The sequence below is a fragment of the Stigmatopora nigra genome, chromosome 3 (genome assembly GCF_051989575.1).
Source record: "Stigmatopora nigra isolate UIUO_SnigA chromosome 3, RoL_Snig_1.1, whole genome shotgun sequence".
Lineage (NCBI taxonomy): Eukaryota > Metazoa > Chordata > Actinopteri > Syngnathiformes > Syngnathidae > Stigmatopora > Stigmatopora nigra.
Window position 1 is genome coordinate 12,982,665 of NC_135510.1, and position 16,335 is coordinate 12,998,999.

The following is a 16,335-nucleotide window of genomic DNA, read 5'->3' on the forward strand; positions in this document are numbered from 1 at the left end:
CGAAAAGAAGGGTCCGGAGTTTAATGTTTTGGAAGGTGAATGGGGTATATACGTTCTGTGTGATTGTGGTTGTGTGTGTGTGTGCTTGTGCCTGTGCCTGTGTGTTTTTTGTGCAAATACATGGCCTTTATTCCCCACATAGGCCCGTGTGCCTGATAACTGATGATGGGACACGAGCCTTCTAGTCTGCCTGACATCCAGGTGAAAGGAGGGTTATTAGTCTTTCAAAGCCGGTATGCCAGTGAAAATAATTGTTTGGGGTCAGGGTGTCTCTAGAATTTTCTATCTTCATTGAGACAGAATGGCAGAATGATCTTTTTTGGGCAGTGAATGGTAAAGGTATGAGAAGGTAGGCTGGCCCCAAAAATTTAAAAGTTCACAATGTGCCCAGTGAATTGTAGCATGATAAAAAAAACTTTTTTTTGGTCACAAACCTGCTTTGAATCTCCAAACCCAGATGCATAAGGGGGACTCTTGAAGAAAACGATTATCTATTTATCAAAAAACATTTTTACTTTACAAAAGCTTCGTCAAAATAAATGGGGCAGGGCTTTTTATGAACAAAGCTACTTTTCTTTTCCTCCCATTGTGGCTTTCCTGCTCTGTAATTTGAAAATTTTCATCAATACCTATCTACCCTCATTTCAGGTTCTGAATCAGAGGGTAGGCTTGCAGATGCTGCATACCTTTTTAATTTGAAAGGATTATAGAGCTGTCACCATTCCTAACCAGGCATTATTCTGCTGTTGAACACGCTTTCACAGGTTGCCTACTTTGTATAACCACCATACTCTGGAAACAGACAGCAGTGGCCTTTTTCTTGCCAGTTGCTATTTGTACAGGTAACACAAGCAACCTGACAATGTAAACTAATTTGAGGCTGGCAGGCGGAAGGTATGATTAATGCCTTTCAATGTAGAGTAGCACCATGGGCAGGAATAGACTTGTATCTTCAAACCTGGCTATAAGACGAACACAATTGCGATCACAACGCTGTGATGCGTGTGTGTATGTGTGTGTCTAGTATGTGTCATCATTTATCTTCAATCTAAACAAGGGAGTAAAGATGGAAATTAGCCCTCGGTTACAATCTTACATATTTGCATACAGATGTTCATTAACATGAATATAGATATGTTCATTAATATGTGCTGTCTCATAAATCTCATCTCATTTTCTGAACTGCTTCAACCTCATTCGGGTTGCAGGGGGTGTTGGAGCTTATCCTAGCGAAATCTCGGCCAAAGGAGGGGGGACACCCTGAAACGGTGGCCAACCTTTCAAACTCACACTAATATCTAAGGGCAATTGCGAGTGTCAAATCAGCCTATCATGCATGTTTTTGCAAAGTGGGAGGAAACAGGAGTACTAAATTCTATATATACTTTTTAGGACAGTGGTTCTTAAGCTTGTTGTAGCTACCGAACCCCACCAGTTTCATTTGCGCACTCACCGAACCCTACTTTAAATTCAAGGTATACAAATTCCCCGCACCATTGATTAGGCAACCAATGTCACGTTGTCATCTGCAGCCAGTGGTGGTCAAGCAGGGCATGTTATCATGAATAGACATGATGAGTCGATGTGTCTTGACCTCCGCAGCAGGGGCTCCACCGAACCCTGATACCGACTCTCCGAACCCCTAGGGTTTCGATTGAACCCAGGTTAAGAAGCACTGATTTAGAGCATGGCTTAGGAATGGATTGTGGCATTTTTACTGCCAAAAACGCATCAAGTTTGTTGTCAGAATAAGCGTAAAACATAGAGTACTGTGTGCCTTAGATAATCCCATTTTTTTTTGCTTTCAATCTCTTAGCGTTTGACAAAGCAATGATGGAAAGTAAAATGGGAATGGTCTATCTTGTTGCAGACTCAAATCCTTGCAGATGCTTTAACACAATGGATACAGAACCACAAGAGAACAGACTACTATATGTCTGCAATAATAGATAAGCGAGATCTCTGACTAAAGGGAGCTGATACACTCTCCTTGAGAAGTACTTTTCTTCTGTTCATCTGTCTTATTTTCTTGCACTCAGATGGAACAAAAGCAACGCAAATGAAATGATGAAAATGGTGACAAAATGATTTAATTCTGGGTGGCCCGACGGTTGAGTGGTTAGTGCATCATCCTCACAACTCTGGGGCCCTGGGTCAAATCAAGTTCGTTCCACCTGTGTGGAGTTTGCATGTTCTGTACACTCTAAATAGAATCTGAATGGTTGACCATCTCCAGCTGGTTGGCTTCAGAACCCCCCACAATACTTGTGATTATAATCGTTTCAGCAAATGAATTAATGGTTTAAATATATTTTTATTATTACCTTTTATGAACAATGTTTCTGTGAAGTCAATTTGCTTTTGATTTCTGGAGGGAGGGAGGGGACTTGGATGCAATAATGTAGTTTGTATTAATTTTAATGAGAAAAGATGATTTTCAAGTGTGGCAATGTAAAAAAAATGAAAAAGCAAATGAAACACAAGTTCAATGGAAGAACTCCCTCACTCCATCAATCAACGATGCAGCTGCTTGTTTTTTTTTCTGATTTAAGTGCATGGAATAATAGTCTCCTTGACACGTAGTAAATGAGTGATGTTTTGGAATGTTAAATCAGTGATTGAAAATGAGTGGTTAGCACATCGGCCTCACATCTGTGGGTTTGAATCCAAGCTGGTCCACATGTGTGGAGTTTGCATGTTCTCCCCAGGCCTGTGTGGATTTTCTCCGGGTACTCCGGCTTTCTCCCACATTCCAAAAATCATGCGTGGTAGGCTGGCTGGACTCTCTAAATTGGCCCTAGGTATTAGTGTGTGTGAGAATGGTTTCCGACTCCTGCTGGAATCGGCTCCAGCACCCCCTCCACCCTAGTGAGGATAAAGCAGTTCAGAAAATGAATTAATGAAGTCTATCTTTGTCAATGGCAGACAATAGGTTAAATACCTTTCCCCAAAAATATATTTAGACTGTTAAGGTGGCCATAACCATTCATTTATTTTACTTTCATGCCACAATTGTATACTAAATTGTGGCCTGGTCTAAAATATGTCCAGGTGTGTGGATGCCAAGTCTTTATGGGGTTAGCAATACTTTTATTTATTTATATATTTATTAGAAATTAGTTACCTGATGACGAAATTTGCCTCTTAGTCAAGGGTTACAGTGCCATCTGTTGCTTTTGAATATATTTGACAGCACTGGGATGCGTTTACATTTTGGCAATATTTGTCACGGGGTGAACCAATTTTTAAGAGCATTTACCATAATTTAAATATGTTCATTTGCATAGTTGTTTTTTTGCACATGTGATCAAAGTTCGCATCATTCTGGCAACTGACAACGCACTGATGTGTTTTATTTATGTATCAGCCTTTAAGCTTAAAGTTTTAAAGTCATTAAAATGATGACATCAGATGCCAAATGCTGTAAAAATACGAATCCCAGACTTTTAGGGCAAAGATTGTGCGTGCGATCCTTTAGTGGGTTGCAGCATCCCCATTTGTGTGTGTCGTGGACCGTTCCTCAATTCTTGCACTTCCAGTCTGTAGTGAGTGGGAGCAGCGCACAGGGACCACCGTGCTCGTGGATGTGGGACTCTTTTATACCGCAATTCTAGCACAAATGGATATTACCGTTGCTTTCTTGTACCTTTTTCTTTTTTCCAAACCAGGTAAGACGGAGGAATTTCGACCGCGTTATTCTGTGCGCACAATCTGGTCGTTTTTTCACGCACTTGGCATTTTAGACCCTCGCGAAAGTGGTCACTCGAAAATTTGGGTTATTTCTTTAAATGTGTGTTTGTGCATTTGCTTAAATGGTAAAAAGGTTAAAATTGAAGGACAACTCTTCTGTCCGCGCATCGGAAAATGCTGAATACAGCTGCAGTAAAAGAACACAGGTGTGGGCTGCAGACACTATCATTTTGCCAATCAAATGAATGAAATACTAAATCTTTGTCGACACAAAATGTGCGGCGAATGGCAAAAAAAAAATGTGTCCCGATATAATGTTTTGTATTGTTCTAAAACCTTGCCTTTTTCACCCCCTTTCCTCACCAGTTTTGGTTTTCGGGTCAGATCAAGATTACCAAATTGATATAATCAATGAACTGGACTTGGCGAACGCTACCTATGGAATTACTCAAGTGCCCGGGCTTCACAACAGCAGCAAAGCCTTCGTGTTTCGAGGTAAGATGACCACAAAGTTGCAAATTTGTATTTTATGCTTCCTGGATAAGTGCAAAGCAAGGTGATTTCCTCTTCTGTGGGGATGCCGTGTTCTACATTAGAGCATCTTTTCTATAACATCACAAATAACAGCAAGTCGCAGAGGAATTGGACAAGATTAGGATTCACATGGATATGAGTTGGGGTGATTTTTCTTTTTTTGTAATAAATACAGACTGGCAGAAAGTTGCTTAATATTGCATGCGCCGAGTTACACCTAAAATCTACATGTGGGACAACAGAACGTACAAAACAAAAATGAACACCGCCCATTACACCTTCAATATGCACATATATTCTTGGAAATAATTTTTCGACAAGTCATTTATATGCATAAAAAAGACACATTTGATGGCCCAATCAACCCTGCTGAATTTATGCATGACTTTGTTATAACTGCATGCTCTCAGCTAAACTATATTTCCCTGCTTGTGATGTGATCTAGCACTAGTTAAACAAAAAATGACTATGTTATTGAATGTTGGTGTGCAGTATATGGATGAAACTTTTATTGGGTTAGAGATAAGAAACAAATCTTGGTTAAAAATTTGTTCTGCTGATGAAGCAGAACTGCAGATTATTGTCAGAGTTCCCACTGTTATCATGAATTCTCCTCAACCATAAACATTTTGTTAGATGTCTAGAGTTTTATTTTCTCATCTCATCTCTGAACCGCTTTATCCTCACTAGGGTCGTGGGGGGTGCTGGAGCCGATTCCAGCTGACTTCGGGCCAGAGGCAGTAGACATCCTGAATTGGTGGCCAGCCAATTGCAGGGCATAAGGGGACAAACAACCTAGGGGCAAATTAGAGTGTCAAATCAGCCTACCATGCATGCCTTTGGAATGTGGGAGGAAACCAGAGTACCCGGAGAAAACCCACACAGGCCCGGGAAAAACATGCAAACTCCACACGTGTGGACTGACCTGGATTTGAACCCGGGTCCCCCATTGTGAGGCTGAGGCTCGAACCACTTATTCTTTGCTATCTTTTAACTGCCTCCCATACATGGGGCTTTCATCATCCACTGTCTAGTTCCCGTCTGCCTCTTTCCTTTACAAAAACCTTTCCATTCCTGTCACCATTATAGTTTTGTTAGCGGCTATCCACAATGAAACTGTCACCTCCACCTGACTTATCACCAAACAAAGTAATTACCTATCTGTTGCCACCTACTGATATGGAAGAGTATCGCATGATTGCCAACTGTTGGAGAGCACAAACACTCCGCAACAGCACATTTGGGTTGTTCAAAATGTTCAAAAAACTGGTTAACATCAATTAGGTGAGTGTGGATGACTTCCACTGCACACCAAAAACTCCGCTATGGCATAGTAGTTGGAAAACACTGACTTAAACTGGTGTTTATTGGGACTCTCATTCTATGTGAACTCATATTCATTGTGGATCTCTCATTAAAGACTGATTTAAAGGGCTGTTCAAGAGCAGATCCAGTCAACATATGTAGGCCATAGGGAGTTGTGCCCACCCCTCAAAAGACTTGTGCTATCCACAGTCAAATCACAGAGCCGTTAAGGGGATATATGAAATGTATATGGCGTACAATAATTATTACCTTATTCCTCTATTTTGATTAAGCCGACAGTATATTCCATTCACGCAGCATGTAATTATCCCGTTAATCACCATGTCCAAGGCAAGTCGTCTATTTGCGGTCGGCTGCTAAGTTGATTGAGTTTGATTTATTTAATAAAGGGACATATATATATATATATATATATATATATATATATATATATATATATATATATATATATATATATATATATATATATATATATATATATATATATATATATATATATATATATATATATATATATATATATATATATATATATATATATATATATATATATATATATATATATATATATATATATATATATATATATATATATATATATATATATATATATATATATATATATATATATATATATATATATATATATATATATATATATATATATATATATATATATATATATATATATATATATATATATATATATATATATATATATATATATATATATATATATATATATATATATATATATATATATATATATATATATATATATATATATATATATATATATATATATATATATATATATATATATATATATATATATATATATATATATATATATATATATATATATATATATATATATATATATATATATATATATATATATATATATATATATATATATATAAAGAGGGAGAAAGAGGGAGAAAGAGGGAGAAAGAGGGAGAAAGAGGGAGAAAGAGGGAGAAAGAGGGAGAAAGAGGGAGAGAGAGGGAGAGAGAAGGTAAGAGAGTGAGACACTGAAAGACAGTGAGAGACAGAGTGAGAGAGACACAGTGAGAGAGACTTTTTTTAAACTCATCTCCCCATCTCTTCATATCTAGTTGGAACATTAGGGCATCATCAAATTTAATAAAACTCCCTACTCAAAGGTCTCAATGGATGATCTGACCATTTGATGAACAAAAGGGAAGAACATGCTAATACTCTCCCATAGAGCACTTAACACTGGGAACAAAATATGACTGGCAACAAGAAGCCAAAATCTGATTTATGAGCAGGCTTCAGAAATGATGCTCCTCGAATATTTTTTATTTTTAAAACAACAGATGACAAGACGAGAATTCCAAAGTTAGAAACTTGCAAGAAGCTGCCGTTGCAACTCATGCACTGACACTGACAGTGAAATTAGCAGCCATTATAATTAGGTTCAGCTCCAGATGTCACACACTTGGCCTCAACCCTGAAGGGGACATACAACACATGCAAAACAGAAATACAATATTTAGAGATGATACACTGACACCTGTTAATTAATTTACATTCCCTGGAAAGGCCTGGAAAAGATACATGGTACTTCATTTCATGTTCATTAAGGAAATTGATTTAATATGTGGCGGCCCGCCGGCTTTAGTGGTTAGCGCCTCGGCCTCACAGCTCTGGGGTCGTGGTTTCAAATCCAGGTCGGTCCACCTGTGTGGTGTTTGCCTGTTCTCCCTGGGCCTGTGTGTTTTTTTCTGTAGGTACTCCGGTTTCCTCCCACATTCCAAAAACATGCGTAGTAGGCTGATTAGACACTCTAAATTAAACGTATAAGTGTGAGCATGAATGGTTGTCCGTCTCCTTGTGCCCTGCAATTGGCTGGCCACTGATTCAGGGTGTCCCCCATCTCTGGCCCAAAGTTAGCTGGGATAGGCTCCAGCACCCCCATGACTCTAGTGAGGATAAAGCAGTTCAGAAAATGAATGAAAGGATTTTATTTATCAGAAAATTGGGTTATTGCCTTGATAAAGGCATGAATTCATACTGTAAGTCCAGACCGTACTGATTTGATTAATTCCAACTTCGTAATGTATATCCATATTTTTTTGTATTGTATGTTCATTTATTCCAAGTATCCAAATTATAATAGGCAAAGATAAGGACACTATAGATCGAATACAATCAGCAATTTCGTTATACGCAGCTGTGTATGAAGACAACAAAGGCTTTTGAGCTTGCAACACAGACAAACAAAACAGCAGGAACTCCAACAGCTTTTCCCTTTGGACGTTATCTTCTTACATGCTGAAGGCCTGTCAAAATACCACTTGGGTTGTTTTTAGTGTTCCTCCTGACACAAATTTTGAAATCCTACTTATCCGTTGTTGGTGAATTTGATTGTCTTGATAACTATGTATCATGAGCCAGTATCTAACAATCTTTGGAGCCATTATTTTGTAGCAAGGCTGATTAATTAATATCAGAATTATTAGTCGGTAGAAGGCAGCTTGCTGCAGGTTTTAAATATGCAGATTAAGGCAGTGTGGTCTTTTTGTTTGAAGCAATTGTTTAATTTAAAAGCACACTTTCACTTCAGAGGATAATTTACTGAATATGATAGATCAGACTTCATGGAAGCGCAAAGTGTAGTCTTTTTCTTTGTAAAATAAAACCCAAAAAAACAGAAACCATGTTTTTAATCCAATTTTGCTGTTGGCCAGAGATCCAGAATCATTACTGAAAGTAATGTAGCTGGAGGTCGACTTCTCCACACGTTGGACCCTCATCCCTTAAATTTAATTGCTGTTGTGGCCAGCGTTTCAGTTTTTTTTTTTTTTTTTTTTGGAGCGGAGTGGGGTGAATAATTGTCTATTAGAAAAATGGCAATATGTGTCATATCGAAATATGCTCCAACATGAGGACTGCCAATATGAAAGTCGATTTTTTCCATTTATTTATTTTTGGTCCATAAAAGTGGTGAGTTGAGGAGATTGAGAGCATAGAAGGAAGTGAAGCAGCTGGCAAGTATCTTGTACTGTTAATTTCATTAAAGTATTTTTTCAAGTGATTTGACCAAAGATGAGAAAAGATGTTTCAAATAAAAAGTTGTCAACAATGATATCGAAACTGATACAACAAGGCTGACCTTGTGAGCCCCTCATCATCAAAAGTGCACCAGTAAAAAGCTTGGTTTTAATAAACAATGAAATTGTGACCTGTGAATCGTGATATGAACCGTATTGCCAGATATGAGGAAATACACACCCCTACTGTGCAGGATATTGAAAATCACTGTAGCATTTTCTGTCAAAGTCAAATAACACTAAGAAGGAACTCACTGACACCAAAAGGCATTGACACTATTTTGGAAAAGTGCTACATTTGCACTGTGAGGAAGACTGGGGGTAATGTCTGCAAGGTCCCTACTCCCAAAATTCAACTAACATTGGACAGTAACAAGCCAGAAAACTGTTTTGGCAAATTCCTCTCAAAACAGATTAATAATGTAATTATGTAGCGTACATTAATTGTGTTCTTTGTCAGCAAAAATTATGTTTGCAGTTGCAAATACGGAACCAAACTGAGCACTGGCACAGCCCCTAATAATTGCCACACAAAGAGAGACAGGCACACCGACTTTTTTAATTTAAAGACCACAATCAATTGGAAACAAACCATTTGTTAGAAGTGTAGTGGCAATATACATTATATATAATATAAATATCTCATCTCTTTGTCTCTGGGCCAAAGGCTGGAGACACCCTGTATTGGTGGCCAGCCGATCGCAAGGCACAAGGAGACGGACAACCATACACACTCACACCCATACCTAGGGGCAATTCAGAGTGTCTAATCAGTCCACCATGCATGTGGGAGGAAACTGGAGTACTCGGAGAAAACCCATGCAAACATGTAAACATGCAAACTCCACACGGGTGGACCGACCTGAATTTGCACCCAGGACATATACAAAACAATTTGAGGTATATTTGTAATAGTTAACAACTAGGATTATAACTTCTTCTTCTTTTTATTTTTTATCATTCATAATTTTTAATTAAATGCCATCCCAGACTCAATTGGCAACTATCTGACCTGCACAATGTCATCTTCAAGTCCATGGATAACTAATACGATGCTGCACTGTACCAAAATTTACTAGCTTCCAAGAGGATAGTTTCAATTTTCTGCTTTCTTAAGTCAATGCTCTAAAGTAGCACATATCATATCAGCATAGATTGCATATGTTTTGGAATTTGTTAGGCCAATGTTCGGCAATGAAGGTGGAACCAGCACAGCAATGTATGGTCTTTCGAGACTTTTAATTATTTTTAATTACATTTTTTTCAACCTAAACTTCATTCTACATTTGAAATTTCAACTTCTTTTTACTATTTCTTTGACATTTTGTGAAGTGGAGAAGCAATTTCCCAGCTTGACCTACAAGCGTCGAGATTCTACTTTGTCAACGACAATTGGTTGTGAATTTTCTTTTCAGTGTTTTAGTCTGCTACTCTAAAATAGAACATGTTCCAGGAGAGCAGTAAATTCTCTCAAGCTTTGAATGGGCACGGGCTCCCCTGACGCTGTGAACATCTACTTCGGCAAACTGCGTGGTGTTATTGTGAGGGTCTGAAAGTATATTTTGAAAATTCTTGAAATAAATTACTAGAATTTATAGAGAACTCAACTGGATCCTTAAGTGTTAAAATCATGTCTCTATTTATACCTCCTTTTCTCCAGAGTGGAGTCAGGTCTCATTTGGCACAGATATGACCATTCCTCTTGTGGGCAAGATATGGCCATTTCACAGGTTGCATGTAGCTAAGCAATGCTACAACAATAAAGTCTTACAGCTCCACCGAAACCAATGAAGGTTATCAAAGCTTTCATCTTTTATGTATGAGCTTCCTGAATCGAGGAGGCGAGACACTGGTCCTGTCTCACAGGGACCTCGATGAAATTTGAATTATTCATCGTACATGAAGGGGATATCTCTTAAAGGCACATACGTATTGGAATGTCTTGATTACGTCCTTGCTGTCAAATTAATGGGAAAATGTAGTGAGACAGATTGGTAACTTTAGTGCATCTACACCTGTGACGGATTTAAACCAGGTGCTATAACATTTTTGCACTTTTTTATTTAGATTAAACTTGTATCACACTCAATCAAATGAGAAGTATATGCATTTGTGTGGTAACAATTTATTGAAACAGCTTTTCTGTCAGAGAAAAAGAAATGTGATATCCACTCTAAACGCTGAAGTGCTCTTAATAAACTATCAAGAGGAGCTCATATTTTTTAATATGAAAAGGGGCCACAGGGAATTCTACCATCTGCATAGTTAGAACCCTACCGATAAAAAAGGAGGCCACCAAATATATATAAATATTTCACTACTGCTTATATTTTAGAAATTTCATTTTGATTCAATTTTACTGACTATGGTAGTATAGTTGATATTGAATGGAAGGCATGTAACACTCCAGCGCATCGACCTCACAGTTTTGAGATCAAGGGTTCAAGCCAAGGTTCCTGCGTTGTAATTGCATGTAGGATTGATCTGTTCATCTCAAAACTGCGATTTGGATGTTCCTACCCCTCTGCCACTAGGAAGCCCAGTTTTATTTATTGGACCTATTATGGTGCATATTTACATGTTGCACACAGGCATTGAGTAAATATTTGGATTGTGAGATTATAATCAACATCTTAATTGTATTATTTTACAAAGGTTGATTACATAAAACACATACATATGAATCCCACAAAAGATACATTTTGGTGGTGGAGGTTGTAGTTTTTCCATTTCAGGAATACAAAGGAATACTAGAAATGTAACAAGCACTTCACAGAACTTGAGCCAACCAAAATACATCTATTGTTGACATTCTAACTGCCAGCCGTGCTACATAGTTGCTCGGAATTCATGTATCAAACATGGTATTCATGAACCCAGAGGGTTAATTTTGAAAGCGGGGTAACAATTTTAAGTTCATAAGTTGTCATAAGATGAGAAACGAACATCAGCTCATGCGTGGTTGTGCTGTAAGTCTATGGAGAGACAGAAGGGAAATAATATCGATACTGTTTCAACTTTGCTTTATAAAACAAATTAAAAAGTAACGACCCTGGATCTAACTAAACGAGAATGGCCTATGGAGAATAGAATGGATCCAAATTAAACTGGGTTAATATATTTCTAGTACTGGACAGCTTCTTAAAGGAAATGATAATGTAAATGTTCTATTGTCGGCTCTAGCCCACCAAAGAAGCCAAGCAAGGCATGTGCTAGAAACGTAATTGGCATTTATTTATTCATATATTCATTTCCGACTTGCTTATCCTCATAAGACTTTGCCAGATTTAAACAGCCTTTATGCCAAGATATCTCTCCTCTTGAAATATAATTTGGTCTTCAAGCTGTGAATCTCTAAACATGAAACTATCCAGTTTTTAAGCTAGACATCTTGTCCATAGCAGACTGTCCCGAGGAACTCGCCCATTTTCAGATTCATATTTCAGGAATGAGTAAAATGGTTATTACTCAGTCTGTTGTATAGTCAATAAGTTGGAAAATTGCACAGACACATGCTGAAGTGATCTGAAGGATATAAATCGAACTAACTAACCTACAGGGGAATGATGAGTCTAGCAATAAGTATTCTACCTCTACCATAAATAAAAAAATAGGGGTCTGAATTGATGTGTGTACATCACCAGAATATATTTATGTCATTGTGATCTGACCAGGAATAACGGAATCACCGTGTACACTACAATAACAAAGACAATAACATGAACAGAGATTTGACTCGCCTTCAACCCGTAAAACATGAACATATCTATTACCCACACAGATTGTATGGAGATGGATCTCAATTAGATTATTATTGGCAAATTAAAGGCAAAGGGATTGTTTCATAGTGTATGTTTGGGTTTACCTTTTCGTATTTCCGATTGTGTTAATGTACAAACCATAACACAAAAAACAACCACTGTTGGTGTACCAAATTGCAAATAGCAGTGGGGATGTTTTGTTTCACCAAACAACAATTGTATGATGTAGTTTTAGAAGTTTTGTATACTGCAATTCAGCAAGAATTGTTGAAAGGCTTGGAAGAATGGCACAAAAAGTTATGATTGTTCATGCATAAACAAGAGACAGTGAGCAGCACTTGAATGAGTGCATATGAAGTAGCCTAGAATCGCTATCAAACTCTCAGTTTGCCTCCACTAAGTTGCTGTAACTCATATTTCAATAATCTCTTGGCTGATGAAAAATTCATGAATCTGAATTGATAAAACATTGATGATTTAGTTTAAGATCCTTCCCTTTGCATGAAAATATCCAGGGTGTAAACATGAAAATAAACTCAAATTCTATGGGATAGGTAATTCGTGTAATGTTTTGTAGCACAGCTCTAACGACATAACATTTCAATTCAGACGGGCTTCTTTAGCAGATATTACATTTTATGACATGCAACACACATGTAAGCAAGTTATACTAATATAAAATATCCGATTTGAGTAAAATGGCGGCCGAGTGGTTAGGATGTTCTGAATGATTTAAGTAAAACACTTGAAATATTCAGGTTAACATTTGGCTCCTTTTAATCTAGAAACAAAGGTTCAATTCAAATAGATTCACTTTCAATTGTATTGCAATGTAACTGTTTTTTCCACAAGTTTTTTTTTCCTCCCACACTTTCTTTATAGAAACAAGTACAGAAATTTGGGACTTCCTTACACTCATCACGATAGCCTGGCAATCCTTCCTGACTTTTGCAATATACAATACACATCATTCTGGTCTTCCGTGACTCACATGGGCAGTTGTATTTATTTGGTAGTTCACTAGCAATCATGGTGATGTCTGCTGTATTCGTGAAAAAGAGTATGCAGTGCGTAGTTGTGTTGTGTTTTTTAAGAAAAGAAAACAAACGCTAAAGTCTGTTTGAAAGATTTGTGGAAATAGGCTTTTCTTTTGTTCGATCTGAGATCAAGTCAGAGCCTGTGTACAAAATGTGTTTTGGTTTTCTCTTCCAACCCTATGAACGTCACTTTATGTTCTACAGGGAATAGCAGGAAGCTACTAAAAAGCGCTCTTCTCCATGATGGAGTACAAAGTCCTGCTTCGCAACCAGTGATTTGTTTTTTTTTTTGTTCAGATTTGACCGGAGTATAATTTCAATGTAAACCACAGAAGAGCAGGCTGTCTTGTATCTTGTAAAAAAAAAAAAAAAACCTTGCCAGGTTATCATCACTCCGTTTGCATGTAGGTCAGAACTACCGGTGGAACAAATCTGTGCTGTGCTGGCACTGGGCGCCCTAAACCCAAATAATAAATCTCATCATAACATCGTTTTATAACATACACATGCCTGCAACAACGGGGCTTACGGGCTTCAGCACCACGGAGAGCGACTGTCATTTTAAAGACCATAAAATGGACATAAAATAACAAACCAGGAGAGCAATACAAAAAAAAGTTGGCTAGTTGATCCCTAATAATAAAACACAGCTTTGGTGATTTTAATTGTCTAAAATCTAAATTTTGATTTACAAACCGTGAATCGTTTAGAATGCAACCTCACATTCACACCGTCACTGAAGTAGAAGAATGCTTTTTGCACCGAAATCAGGAGAATGCAGCACAATCAGTGACTGTGAAATGAACAATTTGTATTGTAGTGAGTAGCACAGAGTTCATATCTCAAATGTAGGAAACTGAGGAATTAACACTTGCCTGCAGTCTCCATGTTTCGTTTTGGCTCTTCTTCACAAAGGACCTTGTGATCAATTCACTGGTAGAATTGCTGACTTTTACCATCTTATTTAAATATACATTAAAGATAAACATACAGAAGTATACAGTAGGTAATTGGTCACAGTATAGACACAACTATTGTCGTGCAGTTATTTTTTAATTAAAAGACTAATTAGAAGATAGTGGAGAGACCTTGCTATTCATAGCTTTTGTGCAAAAGCCTTCAGCAACAAACGTGTAAAAGCCTTCATCGCCTTCTTCAAAGCAACTTTTCAGCCTGCTGCTGTCTTTCCTCAGAGACATGACAAGCCCATTGTAGCAGCATCTCTTCATGTTTCCCTCTGCCACCTCTTCTCAGACTAACTCTAGAGTGGATTATTGTCTTGCTATATGGTTATTGCTGACATTTCTGTGGGGTCTGTTTTATCTCATGTATTCTGATGCTCACTGTAGAAGATTGTCTATATTTTACTACAGGTTTGAAAACTTCACCCATAAACTTTTAATTGATTATGGACATTCAAGAAAACATTGTGCTTGTACAACTGCATATTGATATTTTCTTTATATAATTGGCAAACTCATTTTTTTCAGATTTTGCAAAATACAGAAAAATATACTGATTTATCAACATTTTCTTTCTTCAGATGTTGCAAGAGCAATTCAAGCCCCGGCACACAGTACAGAGAAAGTCATACAGCTATTCAGGAGAAAAAGTGAATTTACCTTTTTGGCCTCCATCCAACAGAAGTCCTCAACATCGGGTGTTATATTCTCAATCCACGAAGCAGAACACAGGTAATCTCTCAATAATCCTCTTCATTTTGTCTGAAGCCCCTTTCTGGCACAACTTTACTGCAATGGATTAGACCGCTTTGTTATAAGAAGAATTCTCATGCTCCAGTTGTTTGCAGGTAGCTGATTCATAGGTGTACTTAAAACTGGTGTTAAAGATTCCAACAATCACATTCCAGTGTAATTTCATATCAGTACTTTAAGTTTGATTTTTTATAATAAAGTGTTAAAAACAAAAGATAGATGAATAAGGCAATAGCAAGGAGAAAGAGGGGAAAACAACAGGACACGAGACTACAAAGCAGCATAGAAATGATGAGACATACACACATAGCACAGATATAAGCAGTGTTGTGATCACAATGTTGTTCATCAAGCAGATCAGCATGATTAGCTTGAATGTATTGTCTTTCAAATGAATCACAGTAACAAGCATAACAATGATCTCGCAGGATGTTGCATCAACGGGCATTCAATGTACAAAGTGATTGTGCACCCGAGCTGTCAAGAAGTTTTGAGTACATACGTGGATATCAGTCGAACAAACCTTATCTTAAAGGCCCACCACACACACTGATGCCGCCGACCTCACTTGAACTGCCCCGCGGTGTGGGTTCCCTCCACTTGTCTACGGAAGTGGCTAAGTCGTGATGAATCCCAAGAAACACCCTGACGTAATCTGATTAGCTCCAACCTAGAACATGTAGGATTTATGATACCGGGGAGGGGGGAATGCGTTCTGTTAAAAGGAGCAGCCAAGATGAGTAAATTCTCAAGGCTTTGAATCAATCACAAGTGGACTTTTCTGGTTGTCCCAGAACACGCTTCATCTATCCTTATGAACTCATCCAACATTGTACTGAATATGCACAGATGCGATTAATGAATTTAAAACATAAGATTATGTGAGAACACATACAATAAGGTGAAAGAAATATGGACCCAGCAGCAGCAGAAAAGGCTGATTTTCAGAAAAGGTGTTGTTAGTCAGACTTTAACACCACTGCAACAATTAAAGCCAGAGATGAACAGAATCGGAAAATCCTTGGTGCAGACTATGTTCTTTTGTAAACCTGGTAATCCTCTCATGTATTGGTATATGATTTACAATTTTCACCTATATATTCATGGTTTTAATAGGGAGTACAAATGTGTTGCATTGATGGCAAAATCTTAAGAAAAATCATTGAATGTGGTATTTCTCAGATACTGTATG

General features: G+C 37.6%; 1 protein-coding gene across 2 annotated transcripts in view; it reads left to right on the forward strand.

The window, feature by feature from the left end:
- LOC144193844 (protein kinase C-binding protein NELL1-like) overlaps nt 1–16,335 on the forward strand; it is a 109,354-nt gene that overhangs the window by 22,599 nt on the left and 70,420 nt on the right. The window contains exons 1-3 of one of the 2 annotated variants that reach the window (XM_077712423.1): nt 3,501–3,668; nt 4,057–4,185; nt 14,972–15,122. In XM_077712423.1, coding sequence (XP_077568549.1) covers nt 3,620–3,668; nt 4,057–4,185; nt 14,972–15,122 — 329 coding nt within the window. In that variant the 5' untranslated portion in view covers nt 3,501–3,619. Of the gene's footprint in view, nt 1–3,500; nt 3,669–4,056; nt 4,186–14,971; nt 15,123–16,335 lie in introns of those variants that run through there. The other variant, XM_077712421.1, reaches the window with a different exon arrangement.